The sequence below is a fragment of the Monodelphis domestica genome, chromosome 5 (assembly GCF_027887165.1).
Source record: "Monodelphis domestica isolate mMonDom1 chromosome 5, mMonDom1.pri, whole genome shotgun sequence".
In the NCBI taxonomy this organism is placed as follows: domain Eukaryota; kingdom Metazoa; phylum Chordata; class Mammalia; order Didelphimorphia; family Didelphidae; genus Monodelphis; species Monodelphis domestica.
The window spans coordinates 300,328,013-300,344,740 of record NC_077231.1 but is presented as its reverse complement, the minus strand read 5'-3'; the positions used below and the strand labels follow the sequence as shown (position 1 = coordinate 300,344,740).

Below are 16,728 nucleotides of genomic sequence, written 5' to 3'. Positions count from 1 at the left end.
CAAGCCTGAGCTAACGGGGAAGAAGTTCAAGGGCTTCTTGGTGGGGAGGAGAAGAAGGGCTGGTGTGGGGTTTGAAGTATTGAATCGAGAAGAAGAGGGAGTTGGGAGGATGACTTCCATTTTTGTTCTCTGTGGATGGGGAGATGTTGCAACTGCAGATGAGAATGGTGAAGGCCCTTTAGATTGGTCACATTAATTTATGTTGGATTTAGCTGTCACTGTTGTGACTCATGACTTCCTATTGCAGCATTAATATGTGGGAACTGAGGCAGCCAGGATTGGAGATCTGGTGAAATGAGCAGAATTAGGACAAAGGGGGAAAGGGTTTGAGAACTGGGAAGGAGTAGATGATGGCACTGGACTAACTGCCAGTACAAGATGTGGGATGGTTGGGGGAGGGGGGCACCACTCGAGCAGGTTTGATGTGAAGGAGGGAAAAGGTGGAGGTTGTGGATGGCAGGAAGAAGGGGCTCGAGGAGGGAGCCAGAAGGTACAGGTTGGGGCTAGAACTCTGCCCCAGGTGGGCCTTGTTGGTTTAGTTTAGGGACTGCACTGGGAGCTCAGGCTGTTTGAACATCTATGTAAGGGTAGAGAAGAAGATGAAGCAGTTTGTGAGCTTCTCTCTAGCATTGTGGATAGAGATCAGAGATGATGGGAACCTCTCAGGAGACACTGCAGAGGGGAGAGCCTGGAAGGGATTCTGCCTCTTCTTTCTGGGGGGGACTGGCTGGCAGGGATAAAAATCAGATCCACTCCTGGAGAGTATGAGGCCACGGGGTAGAGGAGGGGTTAGCAGAATACAGTAGGGCCTGAGGAGGATTGGGAGCAGTAGATGCCTGAAAACTGCTTGGATTATGACCGTGGAGGGGCAGGATGGGGAAGGTAATTCTGGACTGTGGGCAAATGCTTTTGACATTTTACTTGTACTTGTCTCTCCAGGTAGACTGTGAGCTCACTGTGAGAAGGGCCTATTTCGTCCTTTGTACCTGTATTTCCAATGCCTACTACATTTTATAGCAAGTGATCAGTAAATAATTGCATTTAGAGCAGCACAGATGATGTGTTCATTACAATGACCTCATTCGATTTTCACAACCTTGGAAGGTGGGGTGCTTTTATTATTCCCATTTTATGGTCCAGGCAGACAGAGGTTAAGTGACTTTCCCAGGATCTCAAAGCAAGTAAGTTGTCTGAGGCTGCATTTGAATTCAAGTCTTACTGGCTGCAGACCTAGTGCTCTGGCATCACCTAACCTGAATGCTTATTAATTGGTTAGCTAGACTATTGGACTTTGGTAAGAAATAGTGAGATTCTGCCCTACCCAGTATTTTCCTCCTTTTTACAACCCTCCCCCCTTTAAAAAACAAAAACCCAGTAAAACCCTTCCAAGTCTGACTGGAGAGTCAAGAGACCTGGATTTGAATCCATGCTTCTTCCAATACTAGTTGTGTAACCTTGGCAAATAACAAATCCCTGTGAATCTATTTATTTTTGTAAAATAAAGAGATTTGCACTGCTTGCCTCAAAAAAAAAAGTGAGAGGTTAAAACATTTACTTTTTGGTCATTTGAAGAAACAGTAGGATCCAACAAACTTAAAATAGATTAAACTCTTTTCAATAATATGCTTTACAGTCAGTTCAAGCACCAACTATATTCCAGTCTGTGTCCAACACTGGTGACACAAAGAAAAATAAGAGTTTTGCTCTCAAGTACTGCCAGTCTAATGGAGAGAGACATTATGCAAATAACTGTTTAAACAAGGGATACAGGATACATCAGGAAAGGTGAAGGTTTAGGTGAGACTTGAAGAAAGCCAGGAGGCACAGAGGAGAGAGATTTCTAGGCCCAGGAGGGATCACCATGAAAATGCCCAGAATTAGGAAATGGAGTATTTCATGAGAACAGTTGGCTTCACCAGTCATGGATCAAAGGCTGCTTGGGGAAGTAGAAGGTGGAAAAAGCAGAAAAAAGGGGCAAGTTATACAAGATTTATGGATTTTATACTTGGGTTTGGAGATGATAGGGAGCCACTGTGGTTTATTGAGTTGGGGAGGGAGTTCTGGAGGTGGACATGACATGATCATACCTGTATTTTATTTAGGAAGATCACTTTGATGGCTTTGTGGGGGATGGACTACATTTTGGAGATATTTGTGGCAGGCATATTCCACCTAGCTGCTACTGCAAAAGTCTAAGCCTGCACCATGTCAGAAGGGAGAAGAGAAGGGAGATTACTTCATAAATTCAATTTTATCTTTTCAGTTCTGAATTTTCTTCTTTCTTCCTACCTCTGCTCTGTTTAGAAGACCCTCCCCAAAAAATCCCATTACAACTATGTGTGTAGTAAAGCAGTACAAATCTATATTAGCCATGCCCTTAAAAAGAAAAAAAAGAAAACCTACTTCAGTCTGTACTCTGAAGCTCTCAGTTCTCTGTCTGGATTGAATCTTTTGGAACTGTGGTTGATGTATCAAGTACATTTACTAAGTCTTTCATAATTATTTATCTTTACAGTATTATTTTACTGTACATATTATTCCCTTGGTTCTGTCCACTTCATTCTGCATCAGTTCATATTAGTCTTTCCAGGTTTTTTCTGGAGCTAGTCCGTTCATCTTTTCTTTTAACACTATAGCAATTATTCCATTATGCTCGTGTGTTGTAAGTTGTTCACCCATTCCTTAATTGATGGGCTCAGTTTCCTATATCTCTTAGAAATGAGACAGTTTCCAGAGAAATTTTCTGCAAAGATTTACCTCCTAATTTTCTGCTTCTTTTTAAATTTTCTTACTTTTTGAAGAAGTCTTTCAAATATGTTTCAATTATGAAATTTGTTTCATGGTGCTCATTGATTTCTGTTTGGTCTTTTAGAATTTTTCAGGGAGTCTGTTATTTGGGAAAGGTTGGTTTGCATTTTTCATGCTAAACAATGATTATATTTCCATTTCTTTTATTTCTTTGTTAAAAATTTTATAATCCATGTCAATGGAATGGAATGACCCCCCCTCCCCCCAGTTGTTGTGGAGTTACTTTATTCTTCCTTTTGGATTTCTGGGATCTGAAGTAATTCTTTGTCTTGAATGTTCTATTTTATGAACTTCTAACTTTAGGCTTAGTTCCTGAATTGGAATTTTGTGCCAGGGCCAGGCTTTGCCCCACTGAAGATTCCCTTCAAGGTGATGTCCTTGGCTCTGCTTGAGAACTTCTGCCTCCCAGGTTTAGATCCATACCCCCAGGGTCTTTGAGGTTCAGGGCTGTCAGTAGAGTCTCAGGGCAAAGTACTATCTTTGGGCTTTCTTGAGGGGACCCTCTGGACTTGCTGCCTTTGGAAACAGCCTTGTAGGGGTTACTGGTGTCTCTTGTTGGGCATACTGGAAGATTTCTGCTTGTATTAGCTTTTTGGGCAGGCTCCTTTTCCCCATCACCCACAGGCAATAAGGTCTGTTTTATTGTGCAATCCTGGGGTGGGTGAAGTCACTTAATTGTAGTTTCTCATTGGATAGTTTGGTGCTATTTTTAGGTTTTTGCTTGAGTAGATGTGTGGGAGCTGGGCTGCCTGTATGTTCTAGCAGCTATCTTGGCTGGAAGTCTTCCCCATCGCTACCCTCTTCACGTTGCAATTTCTCTCTGGATATTAGAGGCTACTTTTGGATTCTGGGACTGTTTTATTTTGTTGGGATTATCTTATTTAGTTACATAAGACTTTGCTGGTTATCTGAATTAATTGATTAACAAGGGGGTGCTTGCCCTTCACAGTCCATTGGTTGGATCAGTGCCTTGTAATTTATTATAGGAGACTTAATTATATTTCTTGACTAAATTTGTAAATTTAATTCTGCATATGTTGGTACATATATCAGTGAGACCAAAAACCCATTTCAGTGTAGTAACAATCATTAAGTAACTGCTTTGTGCAGAGGCAGCATGTTGATGCTACTGGCCTTGGAGTCAGAAAGGACTGAGTTCAAGTCTCACTCTGTGTGTGTGGCAAGTCACTTCACTTCTTGGTGCTCTTGGCACTAGACTCTAAGACTATAGATTGTAGAAAAGCCTCCAGGTGAAGTGGGTGGAGGGGGATTTTTCTTGTCATCCCAGTGTTCAGAATTTTTGGTGCTGGGAAATATAAATGGGACATAGGTATGGGCTTCGTGGGACACCTTATATAGGTATTCTGCCTACCTTAGCACTGCTCCCAGTGCAAGAAGACCATGCTGACCATCTTTCTTAAACTTACAGAGGGCACAGTGCCAGTTAGTCAGTCAGCAGGTATTTATTAAATGTCTACCATAAGCCCGGCACAGTGGAGCAGCTAAGTAGTAAAATGAATAGGGTGCTGGGCTTGGAGTCAGGAAGAGTTCAAATCTGGTCTCTGATACTTCCTAATTGTATGACCCTGGACAAATCCCTTGATCCTGTTTGCCTCAGTTTATTCATCTATAAAATGAGCTGGAGAAGGAAATGCCAAAACCACTACAGTGTCTTTGCCAAGAAGACCCCAAATGGAGTCACAAGCAGTCAGACATAACTGAATACTGGGCTTGGTACAATGTTTAAGCCATGGTGTTAAAAGTGCAAAAAAAAAAAGGCTTCCTTGAGGTCATACCTTCTACCGGGGATACCTAGCGTGTTCATCAGTGAGAGAATATGAGAAGTTAAACTTCTACCTTATTAAATGTGTGATGGTGAGATATAATTTGTCCACCAGGCAGTGGTGTGCTCCAGCTCACCAGCCCTGTAGTTTTGATAAGGTTTCTCCAGTGCTTGCTCAAGAAATGACACAATTTAGAGTGTAATAGGTCTTGGCGATCATTTAGTCCAACTCAGAGCCGAAAAGGAATTGCTCCTCTCCCCAGCCTATGCTTAAGGAACCCCTCCCCCTGGTCAGTTTGGGGGAGATTCCAACCCACGTTAAGCCCCACTTTCCCTCATTGTAACTTGCCCCCATTGATTCTAGTTCTGTCTTTTGGCCAAGCAGCACATGTCCAGCACCTCTTCCATGTGACAGCCCTTCCCACACTTGAAGCTGGCCATCATGGCTGCCTTTTGTTTTTTCCACATTAAGAACATCTCCCATTTCTTCAACTTCATGCACTGTACGATTCCGTTTGCCTATCTCTGGACAGTCTCCACTTTATTGATGGCCTCCTGAAACTGAGGTGCCCAGAACTGAACCCAGTCTGAGGTCTGATGATGGCAGAGTGTGGTGGGTCTGTCACTGACACCCCCTCATCCTTAGAAGCTTGCTTAACTCAGCTCTTTTGGCTGTTAGCTACATCATGTTGCTGAGATCATATTGAGTTTTCCCTGAATCTTTGTTTATGGAGACTAAACAGAATCTGGTGGCTTCCTCTGGTCTTTACAGGATATGATATGGATTCCATATACTTCCTGTTACCTTTACATTGAACCCATAACACCTAGTCTTTGGTTCTGGCCAATAAGTTCTGACCCCATCAATTTGTGTTATTACTTAGCCCATATCCCATTATCTTCCTTACAAGAATAGTAGGAGATGCTTTTTCAGATGTTTTGGTAAAAAGTCTTGAAAAACCGTATTTGTAGCATTTCCCTTTCTGGGAATTAGTTTGGTAGCTATGTTTAATAAATTTCTCTCTTGCCCTCTTATTTTTTGTCATCACTATTTTAGGTAAATGTTTGTTTTGGTCATAGTAAATATAAAGACATCAATGACTTTCCTTTTCTAATTTAACCATGAAACTTTTGTCTTCCTTTTGGAAAATAACTGAATAGGAAATTTATTTTTGAGTAGATACTTTGTAAAGTTGTTATAAAAACAAATTTAATTTCTTTCGAAAAAGTGTTATGAGTTTAGATGTTATTAGGGTTTTCTTCTAATTAACAAAATTTTATTTCCCTTTCTTCATCTTCCTACCAAAGTGAGGAAGGAGGAAACTTTGTAACAACTATGCATAAGCAAAACAAATTCCTCAATTGACCATGTCAACTAGAAAAAACACAGAACTATTAAATAGTCAAAATCACTCTTTAATCAAGGGAAAAGGGGTTAGCGCTACTAATACGACCACAGAGCTGCTTTCCAAGACTGCACAGAGTCAAGACGCCCTGGTCACCAGCCCCTGGGAGTGCCACTGACTCAGGATGGAACAAAAGAACTTGGGGAACCTCTATACCACTCTAGGTGACCTGGGGGCTTTAGGATTAGAGGGACAGTTGATTGACTTTACAATGGTAAGAAAGGAAAATGAAGAGTTCCAGACAGGAATAATAGTGAGGGGCTGGGGCCCTACAATGGACACAAAAGGGAAAGACTCAGCCTAGGGCTGGGTCACCTTGGTCATGGACCTTAGCCTAGGGGGAGAAACTATTGGGACAAAAGGGATGCTTAATATTGGATGGGATTAGCTGTTCCCACCCAAACTACCAGGAAGTTCACTGTCTGGTGAAGAGGGACCTTCCCTCAGGGGGAAACCTCTCCTTTGACAAGGTCAAACCCTGGGGTTTCTACACTCAAACTAAATAAACTGGGGATCTCTAGATTTCCATGTTGACAACAATGTCCCAAAAAATGTTTTACTGTTCATTGTGAGGTCATTACAACTTTCAGGATGTTATAGTATAGATCACTATTGCCTTCTGGAGTCATTTTTGGTGATCAAGTTGATCAGAATTCTAAAGTCTTTGAAAGTGTTTGTCTTTACAGTGTTTTAAATTGTTCTGATTCTGCTCTCTTTACTACATCATTTCAGACAGTTCTTCCCAAGTTTCTATGAAACAGTCCATCATTTCTTATGGCACAGTAGGATTCCATTATATTCATATATCATAATTTGTTTAGCAATTCCCCAGTTGATTGGCATACCCTTAAGTTGCCATTATAAAGAGCTGCTATAATTGTTTTTGTACATATGGATCCGTTTCCTCTATTTTTTTTGATCTCTAGGAAATAGTCCTTTAGTAGTAGTGTTTTAGGGAAAATAAGTCAGATTTGTAGGTAAATTTGATTAGTGATTTTCAGTTCTGGCTCTGGTAAATAGAATTTAGATGAAGGAAATTGTTCAAGTTTTACTGTGTGTATGTAAATGCATCCTCAATCAAAGTTGTGTGGAAGAGAATGAAAGAACCCAATAAATTCTGTATTTGATAATAGCAAAGGGGAAATTTTTTTAAAGGATTTTTGGTGCAGGGTAGTAATGTCTCTCTCTCTTTTTTTACTTCAAACTGAGAAAATATAATTTATGTAGTTTAAAAGTCCTAAATGAGATCCTTAGAAGAAGTAATAGCAGAGGAATTAGTTTGAGAATACTTGGCTCTAATTAGTCAAGTTCTCTAGGATTAAATGAGATAAACATTTTTTTAGAATATTCAATAACTTTGCAAATCTGAGATAGTATAGAACCACTGTTAGTTTTCTTTGAGGAATCCTGGAGAGAAGAAATGTCAAAGGTGGGATATGGTCAGAGATTTGGATTTTTTTTTTTTAAACCCTTACCTTCTCAAGGCAGAAGAGTGGTAAGGGCTAGGCAATGGGGGTCAAGTGACTTGCCCAGGGTCACATAGCTGGGAAGTGTCTGAGGTCAAATTTGAACCCAGGACCTCCCATCTCTAGGCCTGGCTCTCAATCCACTGAGCTACCCAGCTGTCCCCAGAGATTGGATTTTAAGGAGAAGGAAAATCCTAGAAACTATGGACTGAGTGATGTTACTATCCTAGAAAATTTTAAAAGAAAAATTTTTGGCATGATTAGGAAAGTAGTAATCACTAGGTGCTATTGTGGGTTCGTTAAAGATATATCATCCTTTTCTAAATTTATTTTGCTTAGGTTATTAGATCGAAGAGCCAAGGAAAATGTCATAAAGCAGTATATATATATACACACACACATATATATATATATATATATATCTGTTAATAAACATTTATTTATTAAGCACCTACTCTGAGGTAGGTTGTGTGCTAAATTCTGGGAATATGAATGTTAAATAAGGAAGAAAGAAAGATAGTTAACTGCCCGGAAGAATCTTACAATCTAATGGGGAAAGGATAGCATATAAAAGGAATGTGAAAAGTAGGTGGAAGGGAGTGGGAGTGCGGTGGGGGGGTGGGGGAGGTGGGGGGGTGGGGGAGGTGGGGTGGGGTGCAGCATTCAAGTAGTTGTGAAAGTCAGACACATTCCAGGTTAGGCATGAGATATTTTGACTTGGTTTCCTTTTTCCCCACTCTCCAATCAGAGGGACATAGAGTATGACTGGAATGGAGTACAAGGTTGATGGGAATCTTGTAAGATAATGAGAAAATTTGGATTTTAAGGAAGTATTTGAAATAACCTTATGGACAAGATAATAAGGAAAAGTAGATAATACTCTAAAAATTCAAGATCTTGGTTCATCTTTTAGGCCAGTCAAAACTAACAAGGCGAAAACTGTGCTTTCTAAGCAATAATGTTAGATTATAAAACAAGTTGATATTTCAGTTGCAACTGGTGTTATATAAAATCTTGATTGTAGATTTAAAGTCTTCAGTGCTTCATGTTCAGTTATTAAACTTTTCTATGATGTTTGTAGCATTACTCTTTAAAGTTGTTGAAGGACTAAAGATAACAATCAAGTACAGTTAAAAAAATGAAAATAATTTTATGCCCTGATTCTTGAGAGAAGTTGAAGCTATAGATATTTGGTACATGAATGTCATAGAAACTTCTTGTTTTCAGGGTCGGAAGTAAAATACTGAAAGTTAAACAGTACTGCTTTGTGCCAATTAAAATGGCCTTTCAAGCAGCATTTCTGTTTTTTGAATGTATTCCATTAGTGAATATTATCTTAAGATTGTCTAGAAACAAGAAATTGTTAATTTTTCAAATTAAAAATATTGTTTATTAAAAAGTCAAGAGTACAGTGCTTTGCATTTTCCTTAAATGTATAATCTTAACAGTAGAAGTTTATACATAAAAGTTCTTGTAACTTGTCTTAATTACATTTTGTGTGAATTATGCTTGATGTTTATAACTGACCACTAACAAATAATTGTAGAAATATTTCTGTAGACTTAAGTACTCTTAGTTGCTATCACAAGATCTTGGAATAGAAAAATAATGCTTAATACTGAAATAATTGTTAATGAAAGTTTATCTAATTGAGTTGCATAAATAAACTATTTAATAAAAATAATCGCCTTTTCTACTACTTACTGGTGTTGAAATAGCATAAACAGATTCATTTAATTTTTGGAAGGAGAAAGCTAAATTGCATTGGCTTAATGATGTATAAAATTATTATAATTATTTAATGTTATAACTCCTTTTTTTGGCTAATATTTCAGAAAGTTTTAAATAGAACCTGCGTTGTCAACTTCCTTTTTTTGTTTTTTTGAGTTCAAATGGAAGGAATGCAAGTGTTTCCCATATCTGTTATTCTCTGACCCTGTCTGTGTTGTAGTTATTGGCTTGGAAGATTAAGGAGTCTTAGAAGAAAGTGATTGGCTGTAGAATAAAGAGCAACTTAGTAGTGTTCATCTCTGTAAAGCCCAGTGACCTCAATCAGACATGTACTCAGAGGCTTGGGACACTCAGGAGACAGTACTAAAAACAAGGACAGTCCTCCTGTATCATTATGGAAAGAGTCTACCTGGAGAAGAAGCAGCATGTATGTAGAAAACTTGGGGAAGGTGGGGTTGGGGTTTGATTTTCTTTTCTTGTTTTTCTCCCTTCCCTTTCCTAAACCTATCTTTGTATGTTAAGTAGTAAACAGTGAAGAAAAAGCCTGGGCTATCAGTCCTGACCCAGAATAGTATCATCCTTTGTGTCCTTGGCTGGACAAGTAAACTCCAGAAAAATGAATAAATCTTGTATCTATGAGTAGTGTTTGTCTCTGATGAAACATCAGTGTCAGAATGTAAGATTAACAAGGAATTAATTACATTAGATGAGAATTGTTCTTATTTCTCTGCCCAAAATGGCACAGAAAAGATCATCCCAAGACTTTAGGTTTAGAAGATAATTTGATTAGTCTTTGCCAAGCCATGTGGCCCACATGGGTTTTAGTTACAGGGGCACTTAGGGTCCCCAAAGTTCAGCTGCCAGTTTTATGTAGAAAAAAAAAAACATTTGTAATATGGATGATTTTTTGAATTAGTCTGTTAAAACTGAGTTTTAGGATGTTTAAGGTGCTGATGGAAGGCCAATGTTTAGTATATTAAGCTTCATTGACTTATTTTAGTGAAAATAATTGTAGAATTTTAAAAAAGAAGATAAAGCATGTGCTTTAGAGTTTTGTTTTTTTTTCCTCCTTTTAATTTATCTCTTAATGCCCGAAGTTGGTTACTTGTCTGAGGTTAACCACAAAAGTGTTTAGGTGTCATGTATGGAGATGTCTTGGATCTATTTTTAGTATTCCGTTTATATGCCTAGTGTTAGAAGAATGAAAAAGAAAAGCACCTTCTCTAGTTCCAAGTTTAAAAATAACCCTAACATACTGTTAACAGATTGAAATGTGAACTTAGCCTTAAATAAGTAATGTGTTGAAAATTCAGGGTCATGAACTATTCCCATTTTGTTTGTAAATAGATTTTTAAAAGGAAATTAATTACATTGTAATTAAATGAAGAATACAGATTTTTCTCTTTGGTAGGACTAGGAATACAAAATATTTTCCTCTATTCTTTTTTCATTCTTTTCCTGGAAAAATAAAATAAGTTTCAAGTTAAATGTTTGGTAGTGTATCTAATGTATCTAATGCTTCAGCCATGCATAATTATTGTTTTTTTCCAGCAGCACCTAGCTTCACTGGGTAAGAACCCTGGTCTTGAGGATCCAAAAGACAATTCAAATCCTGCCTCAGACACTTACCAGTTATGTCATACTCAGCAGGACACAACCTCTCTGACTCAGTTTCTTTCTCTAGGGTAGTTGTAAGCATCAAATGAGACATGCCATGCCTTTGTAAACCTAAAGTGCTGTTTAGTTGTTTTCTTTTGGGTCTGATTCTTCTTGACCCTATTTGGGTTTTCTTGGCAAAGATATTGGAGTAGTTTTCCATTTCCTCCTACAGTTCATTTTACAGACAAGGAAACAGAGGCAAACGGGATTGATTTGGTGTCTGAGGCCAGATTTGAACCTAGGAAGATGAATCTGCCAGATGAGGTCCAGCACTATTCACTGTGGATATTGTATCCCATCTGTGTCTGCCTCTCTTGTGTGACTTGTTCACATCTTCCCATCAGTTTGCTGTAGTGGGTCTTCCTTGCTTTCTTGGAATCAATGGGCCTTAAAGGCTGTCTAGTTTCCCCCCTTTTTTGTTGTTGTTGTACATTTCTTTGATGTCATTTGTGCTGTATCTGCTGTGTCCCAAGACTTGTGCTAGCATTGAGGTTATGGATACAAAAATGAGACTATCTACTCTTCCATTTTCCTGGAAGAAATCAGATAAGAAAGATTTGGATTAGTCCAAGGTTACACACTGACCAGGAAAATTTGGGCAAGAAACCAGGTTTTCTAATTTCAAGTTCAGTGTTCTTTCACTACACTGTGATGTTTAGGTGACATCTGTGTATACTTACGTAAGCTCATGGATAATCAAGGTATAGTATAGTTTTGCTCAAAGAGGACTTATTGAATAATTGGAAATTATAATATTTCATAAATTCTATACTTATATTTGTGAGTTTTCTTAAGAAATTGATTTATTTAAAGTTGGTTCCTCATTTAGAAATACATCTCAATTATGGTGGTTTAAATTTTTATTATTTTTTTATTCTAAATTTGCCATATAAGTTAATAGATACAGAAAATACAAGAGACAAAGAATTGTATTTGAATCTTGAATATATACAGCTTCCATTTCCTTTAAGTCTGGGAGTTCAGTGTCTTTCCAAGCTGTATGACATAGATTCTTATGGGGGAAAATTACTTCTTTTTGCAGAAGGGTGGGGTGACATACAGAACTCTTAATGTAGAAATGCTGATGAATGAAAGCTGGCATCTGCCTTGGAACTTGGAAACTAGATGATGTGCTCAGGGTCCCTTAGTCATAAGTGGGTGGTGATCCCAGGGTTCCAAAGCTGGTTCTCTATTCTCTGGACCACACTGTCTCTTAGAAGACAAATCAAAGGAATTTTAAGGAGGGCTCTAACAGTTAGGGGAGACAGGTGTCAGAAAGTCCACAGACATTTATTAAGTGCTAGAAATGACACCTGAAGGAAGCTGGGGATTTTATAAGGTGAAACGAAGAAGCCAAAATTCTAGATGAGTTGAGCATTCTGCTGGAAAGGTCCGAATTGTAGGAGTTGAAATCCTGCCCATGGGGAGTGCTCTAACCCAGCTGTAATGGAGCAGTTTGGGCATTGTCCATGTGTTCCTGAGAGGAACAACCACCTACTTGGGAGAATCTTGAACTCAGTGTCAGTGTGTCAGAGGTTCTTATTTCATTCTCAGAAGAATGGGTATGCATTAGCCAGTGTTCTAAGTGTTATGGCCAGCAAGCAAGAGCACCAAAAGATGAGGCTCTCAAACTCCCTTTTATCTTGGTCCCTGCAGGAAAGCTGGTCCCTCTGGTTCCCCACTGACTGGTCACTGAAGACTTACAGTCTTAGTTTGAAAGCTAGCTAATTGGAATGTGCAATTTATAAACCCAATTAGCCTAATTATTTAAGCAGGGTTTAGCTAATCAAAAAAAGGATCGGGGTTTAACCAATAAGAGGAAGAGGAGGAGGTTATATATATAAAATATTGCTCTTAAGTTTCAATTTCTGCATATCATTTCTTTTTTTTTTTAATATAATGCTTACCTTCTGTCTTAGAATCAGTATTGTATATTGGCTCCAAGGCAGAAGAGTGGTAAGGGCTAAGCAATGGGGATTAAGTGACTTGCCCAGGGTCACACAACCGGGAAGTGTCTGAGGTCACATTTGAATCCAGGACCTCCCATCTCTAGGCCTGGCTCCCAGTCTACTGAGCCACCCAGCTGTCCCACATCATTTCTTATCTGTCACTTATCTCCCCAGCCAAATGTACTTCCCTAAGAGGAGTCCCTGCTATCTATCTCTCTTACCCCCAGTTCCCATGCAGGGGGTCCTCCTTGTGAAGGAAGAGGAGCCAGGGCAGAATCCTTATTGTGGAGCCTTTCACAGTCAAAGCTGAGGCAAAAACTTTAGCCTGTTGATGAATGGAAGCTGTTGAAGATTGCTATTAGAAAAGTGGCATCAGTAAATTAACATTTTGGGGATAGTGATTGATTCTTAGCCTCTCAGAAGCCAAATTGAGGGCTCAACTTATATTGCCTGGAACTGCTCTCTTCCACATTTGACTTTTTGTGACATCAGTTTCATGTATCTTCCCCAGCACAAAGCAGAATGTTTTGCTCATAATAAGTGCGTAGTAAATGCCTTTTGAATGATTAGTATCATGAAATTGGAAGGGATCCCATGTGTCAAGCATCTATTCCCGTCCTCACTGGAAGCATGAGTCTCTTAAGAGTAGTATCCCCAACACCTGTGTGTTTCCCTCTGCTAAAACCCCAGTGGTGGTGAGTTTTTTTTGAGAACTAATTTTTGGGAGATTTTCTCTTTGAGATGAGATTTGTTTTCCTCAAATTTCAGTCCAACAAATATGGATCTGTTGTATTAAGGCATAAAGATAGGTGTTGGGATTACAAAGATGTCTCCAAAGCAGTTCCTTTCCTAAAGGAGAAGATATTCTGAAACATGTCCTCTTCAGCCTTGAAAAACAAACAATATGAGGAGAAAGAACACTTAAGAACTGGGAGAATAAGGAAAGATTCCTCCCCTTTAAGCGGGAGGACATGAGCCAAACTTTGAATGGTGATGAAGATCCTAAGCTCTTTGAAGGATTCCAAATTGGGGGGGAGGGAGGCAACCTATCTGAAGAGATGGCAATGGCATGGTGCATTTGGCAAAGAACCAAGATTTCACCCCCTTGGCTGGAAACTAGTGTCTGAAAAGAGAAAGGTATTGGAAATGTAGGTGGGAGTTGTGTTCTAGAGAGCTTTAAATCCCAGCTTTGGGACTTTGCATTTGAACCTAGATCAACTGTTTTTAACCTAGGGTTCATAGATTAAAGGGGGACTAAGAACTTGGTTGGGAAATAAATTTACATCTATATTTTTAATAGCATCTAGTTGAAATTTAACATGTAGTTATGAATTATGAATTTATAAAAATCCCATTTTAATCAAAGAAGAAATCCATGAGCCCCTCTTTAGGCTATCAAATGGTTAAAAATCTTGAACTAAGGGGCAGCTAGGTGGCAAAGTGCATAGAGCCAGGCCTGGAGATGGGGGTAGGTGGGAAATGGAGGCAGTGTCCTAGGTTCAAATCTAGTCACAGACACTTATAGTTTTGTGACACTGGGCAAATCACTTAACCTCCATTGCCTCACCCTTTCTACTCTTTTGCCTTGGAACAGACACTCAGTATCAATTCTTAATTTTCAAAAAATTTTATTCATTTAAAAATATTTTTCCATGGTTACATAATTTTCTCTCCCTCCCCTCTTCCCTCCACACTCCCAGAGCTCAGTGTCAATTCTAAGACTCAAGGTAAGAGGTTTAAAACCACAATAGCAAACCCTAGACTACACACAATAGGGAAATCAATGGCTATTTTTTAGCATGGGAGTGAGGTCACATGTGTGCCTTAGGAATATTATTTTAGCAGTTGTGATCCAGAGAGGGGGAAAGAGATTGGATGCAGGAAGCCTTAACTTGAAAACTTAAAAATAGGCTAGAGCAGAGGTGATGAGGGCCTGAATGAGGATAATGGTCATTTAAATACATTACAATTTTTTGTATTTAATTGGATTTTGGATTTAATTGCTGTGATGGTAGGTAAAGGAACAATACTTGACAGCTGATCTTTTGTGGATGGAGAGGGTTTTAGTCAAAGATAACTTTTTAAAAAGTTTAATTAATTTAGGATATTTTTCCATGGTTACATGAATCATGTTCTTTACCCTCCCCTCCTCCCATCCCTCTCCCTTAGCCAACCAACGCCTAATTCCACTGGGTTTTACATGTGTCATTGATCAAGACCCATTTCCATAATATTGATAATTGCACTAGAGTGATCGTTTAGAGTCTATATCCCCAGTCATATCCCCATTGACCCAGGTGATCAAGCAGTTGTTTTTCTTCTGTGTTTCTACTCCCACAGTTCTTCCTCTGGATGTGGAGAGCATCTTTCTCATAAGTCCCTCAGAATTGTCCTGGATCATTGTATTGCTGCTAGTAGAGAAGCCCATTACATTTGATTGTGTCAAAGTGTATCTGTCTCTGTGTATAAGGTTAGATGCTATTGTCATTTTCATTTTACAGATCAGGAAACTGTTCTGGGAGAGGTTAGGTGACTTGTCTAGGATCATGTAGCTAAGAAAGTATTTGAGGCAGGATTTGAATTCTGGTCTTGACTCTTAAGTCCAATACACATGGTGGCCTCTTGAGAGTTCAGAAAAAAGGATGTAGTACTAGACTGATACCACATTAAATATAAGAGGCAGTGCAAATAGAGGAAAATTCTTTTTTTTCCTTTATTTTTTTAAACCATGAAACATGCTATTATGAATATTTTAATATCTTGTGGTCTTTAATCTCAGAGGTATATATTCAGTAATGCCATCTCAGGGTCAGAAGAGCCAAATAGTTTTGGTCATTCATAATTTCAACTTGTTTTCTAGAATTGTTTGGACCAATTTATACCACTATCAACAGTATTATTCATATTCTTGACTTCTTAAAGAGTAATTTTTGACTTTTACCATTTTTATGAATTTATTGGATTGGTTGAGATCACAGAATTGTTTTAATTTGCACTTCTCTTATTAGTAGTGATACAACACAGGCTTTTTCCTATACTCTTTGTTTCCAAAAGTTGTCACATAGTAGTTGCAGATTTGCATTGGGGTGGGTGTGTCTGAGAGACTTTCCACCACTCTCTAAGACAGCGGTTCTCAACCTCTCCATTTGTAGCAATGAGAATACATAATACATATCAGGTATTTACATTCCAAATCATAACTGTAGCAAAATTACAGTTTTGAAGTAGCCACCAAAATAATTTTTTGGTTTGGGATCACTGCAACATGAGGAACTGTATTGCGGGGTCACGGAATTAGAAAGGTTGAGAATCACTGGTCTAAGATCACATAAAATCCTAGTTGTCATTCAAAGCTCTTCCCAACCTGGCTCCTGCCTACTTTTCCAGTCTTCTCACCCTTTCCTCCCTAGTACTCTGTGACCCAGTTACCCTGGCTGCTTGACTATTCTCTCACAAGACCCTCATCTCCTGACTCTAGGCATTTTCACTTTGTTTTCCTTGCCTGTAATTCCCTTCTTCCTATCACTGTGTCTGGGCATCCTTTACTTCCTTCAGGCTCTAGCTGAAATCCTATCTTCCACAAGAAGCCTTTCCTAATCCTCCTTATCGCCTTGTGCCTTACCTCCTCTACAGTGTTTGGCTAGTTGTTTTCTTGTTTTCTCCCATTAGACTGTGAACTCTGTAAGAGCAGAGACTGCGAGGTGGGGGGGTTGTGTTGGGGGGGCAAAGGAGGGGTGTTATTCTGTTGCCTTTCTTTGGATTTCCAGCCCTTAGCAGCACCCCAGAACATAATAGATTCATGGAGATTTTCTTGCACACTGCTACCAGAGAAATACCAGGTCTCATTAGCGTGTTTATGCTAACACCCTTTTTTCAAAGTGTTCCAGATATCCTCTGTTCCTGCAGAAGAAAATCTGGACAGATGC

At 38.9% G+C, this 16,728-nt stretch overlaps 1 protein-coding gene across 13 annotated transcripts in view; it reads left to right on the top strand.

Annotated features, from left to right (window-relative positions):
• Positions 1–16,728, top strand: part of SLC4A7 (solute carrier family 4 member 7) — a 160,319-nt gene that overhangs the window by 10,973 nt on the left and 132,618 nt on the right. The window contains exon 1 of one of the 13 annotated variants that reach the window (XM_056800359.1): positions 9,330–9,621. The exons of the other annotated variants lie outside the window; for them this stretch is intronic. Within the exon in view, the coding sequence (XP_056656337.1) occupies positions 9,589–9,621 (33 nt within the window). The 5' untranslated portion in view covers positions 9,330–9,588. Of the gene's footprint in view, positions 1–9,329; positions 9,622–16,728 lie in introns of those variants that run through there. 13 annotated transcript variants of the gene reach the window in all.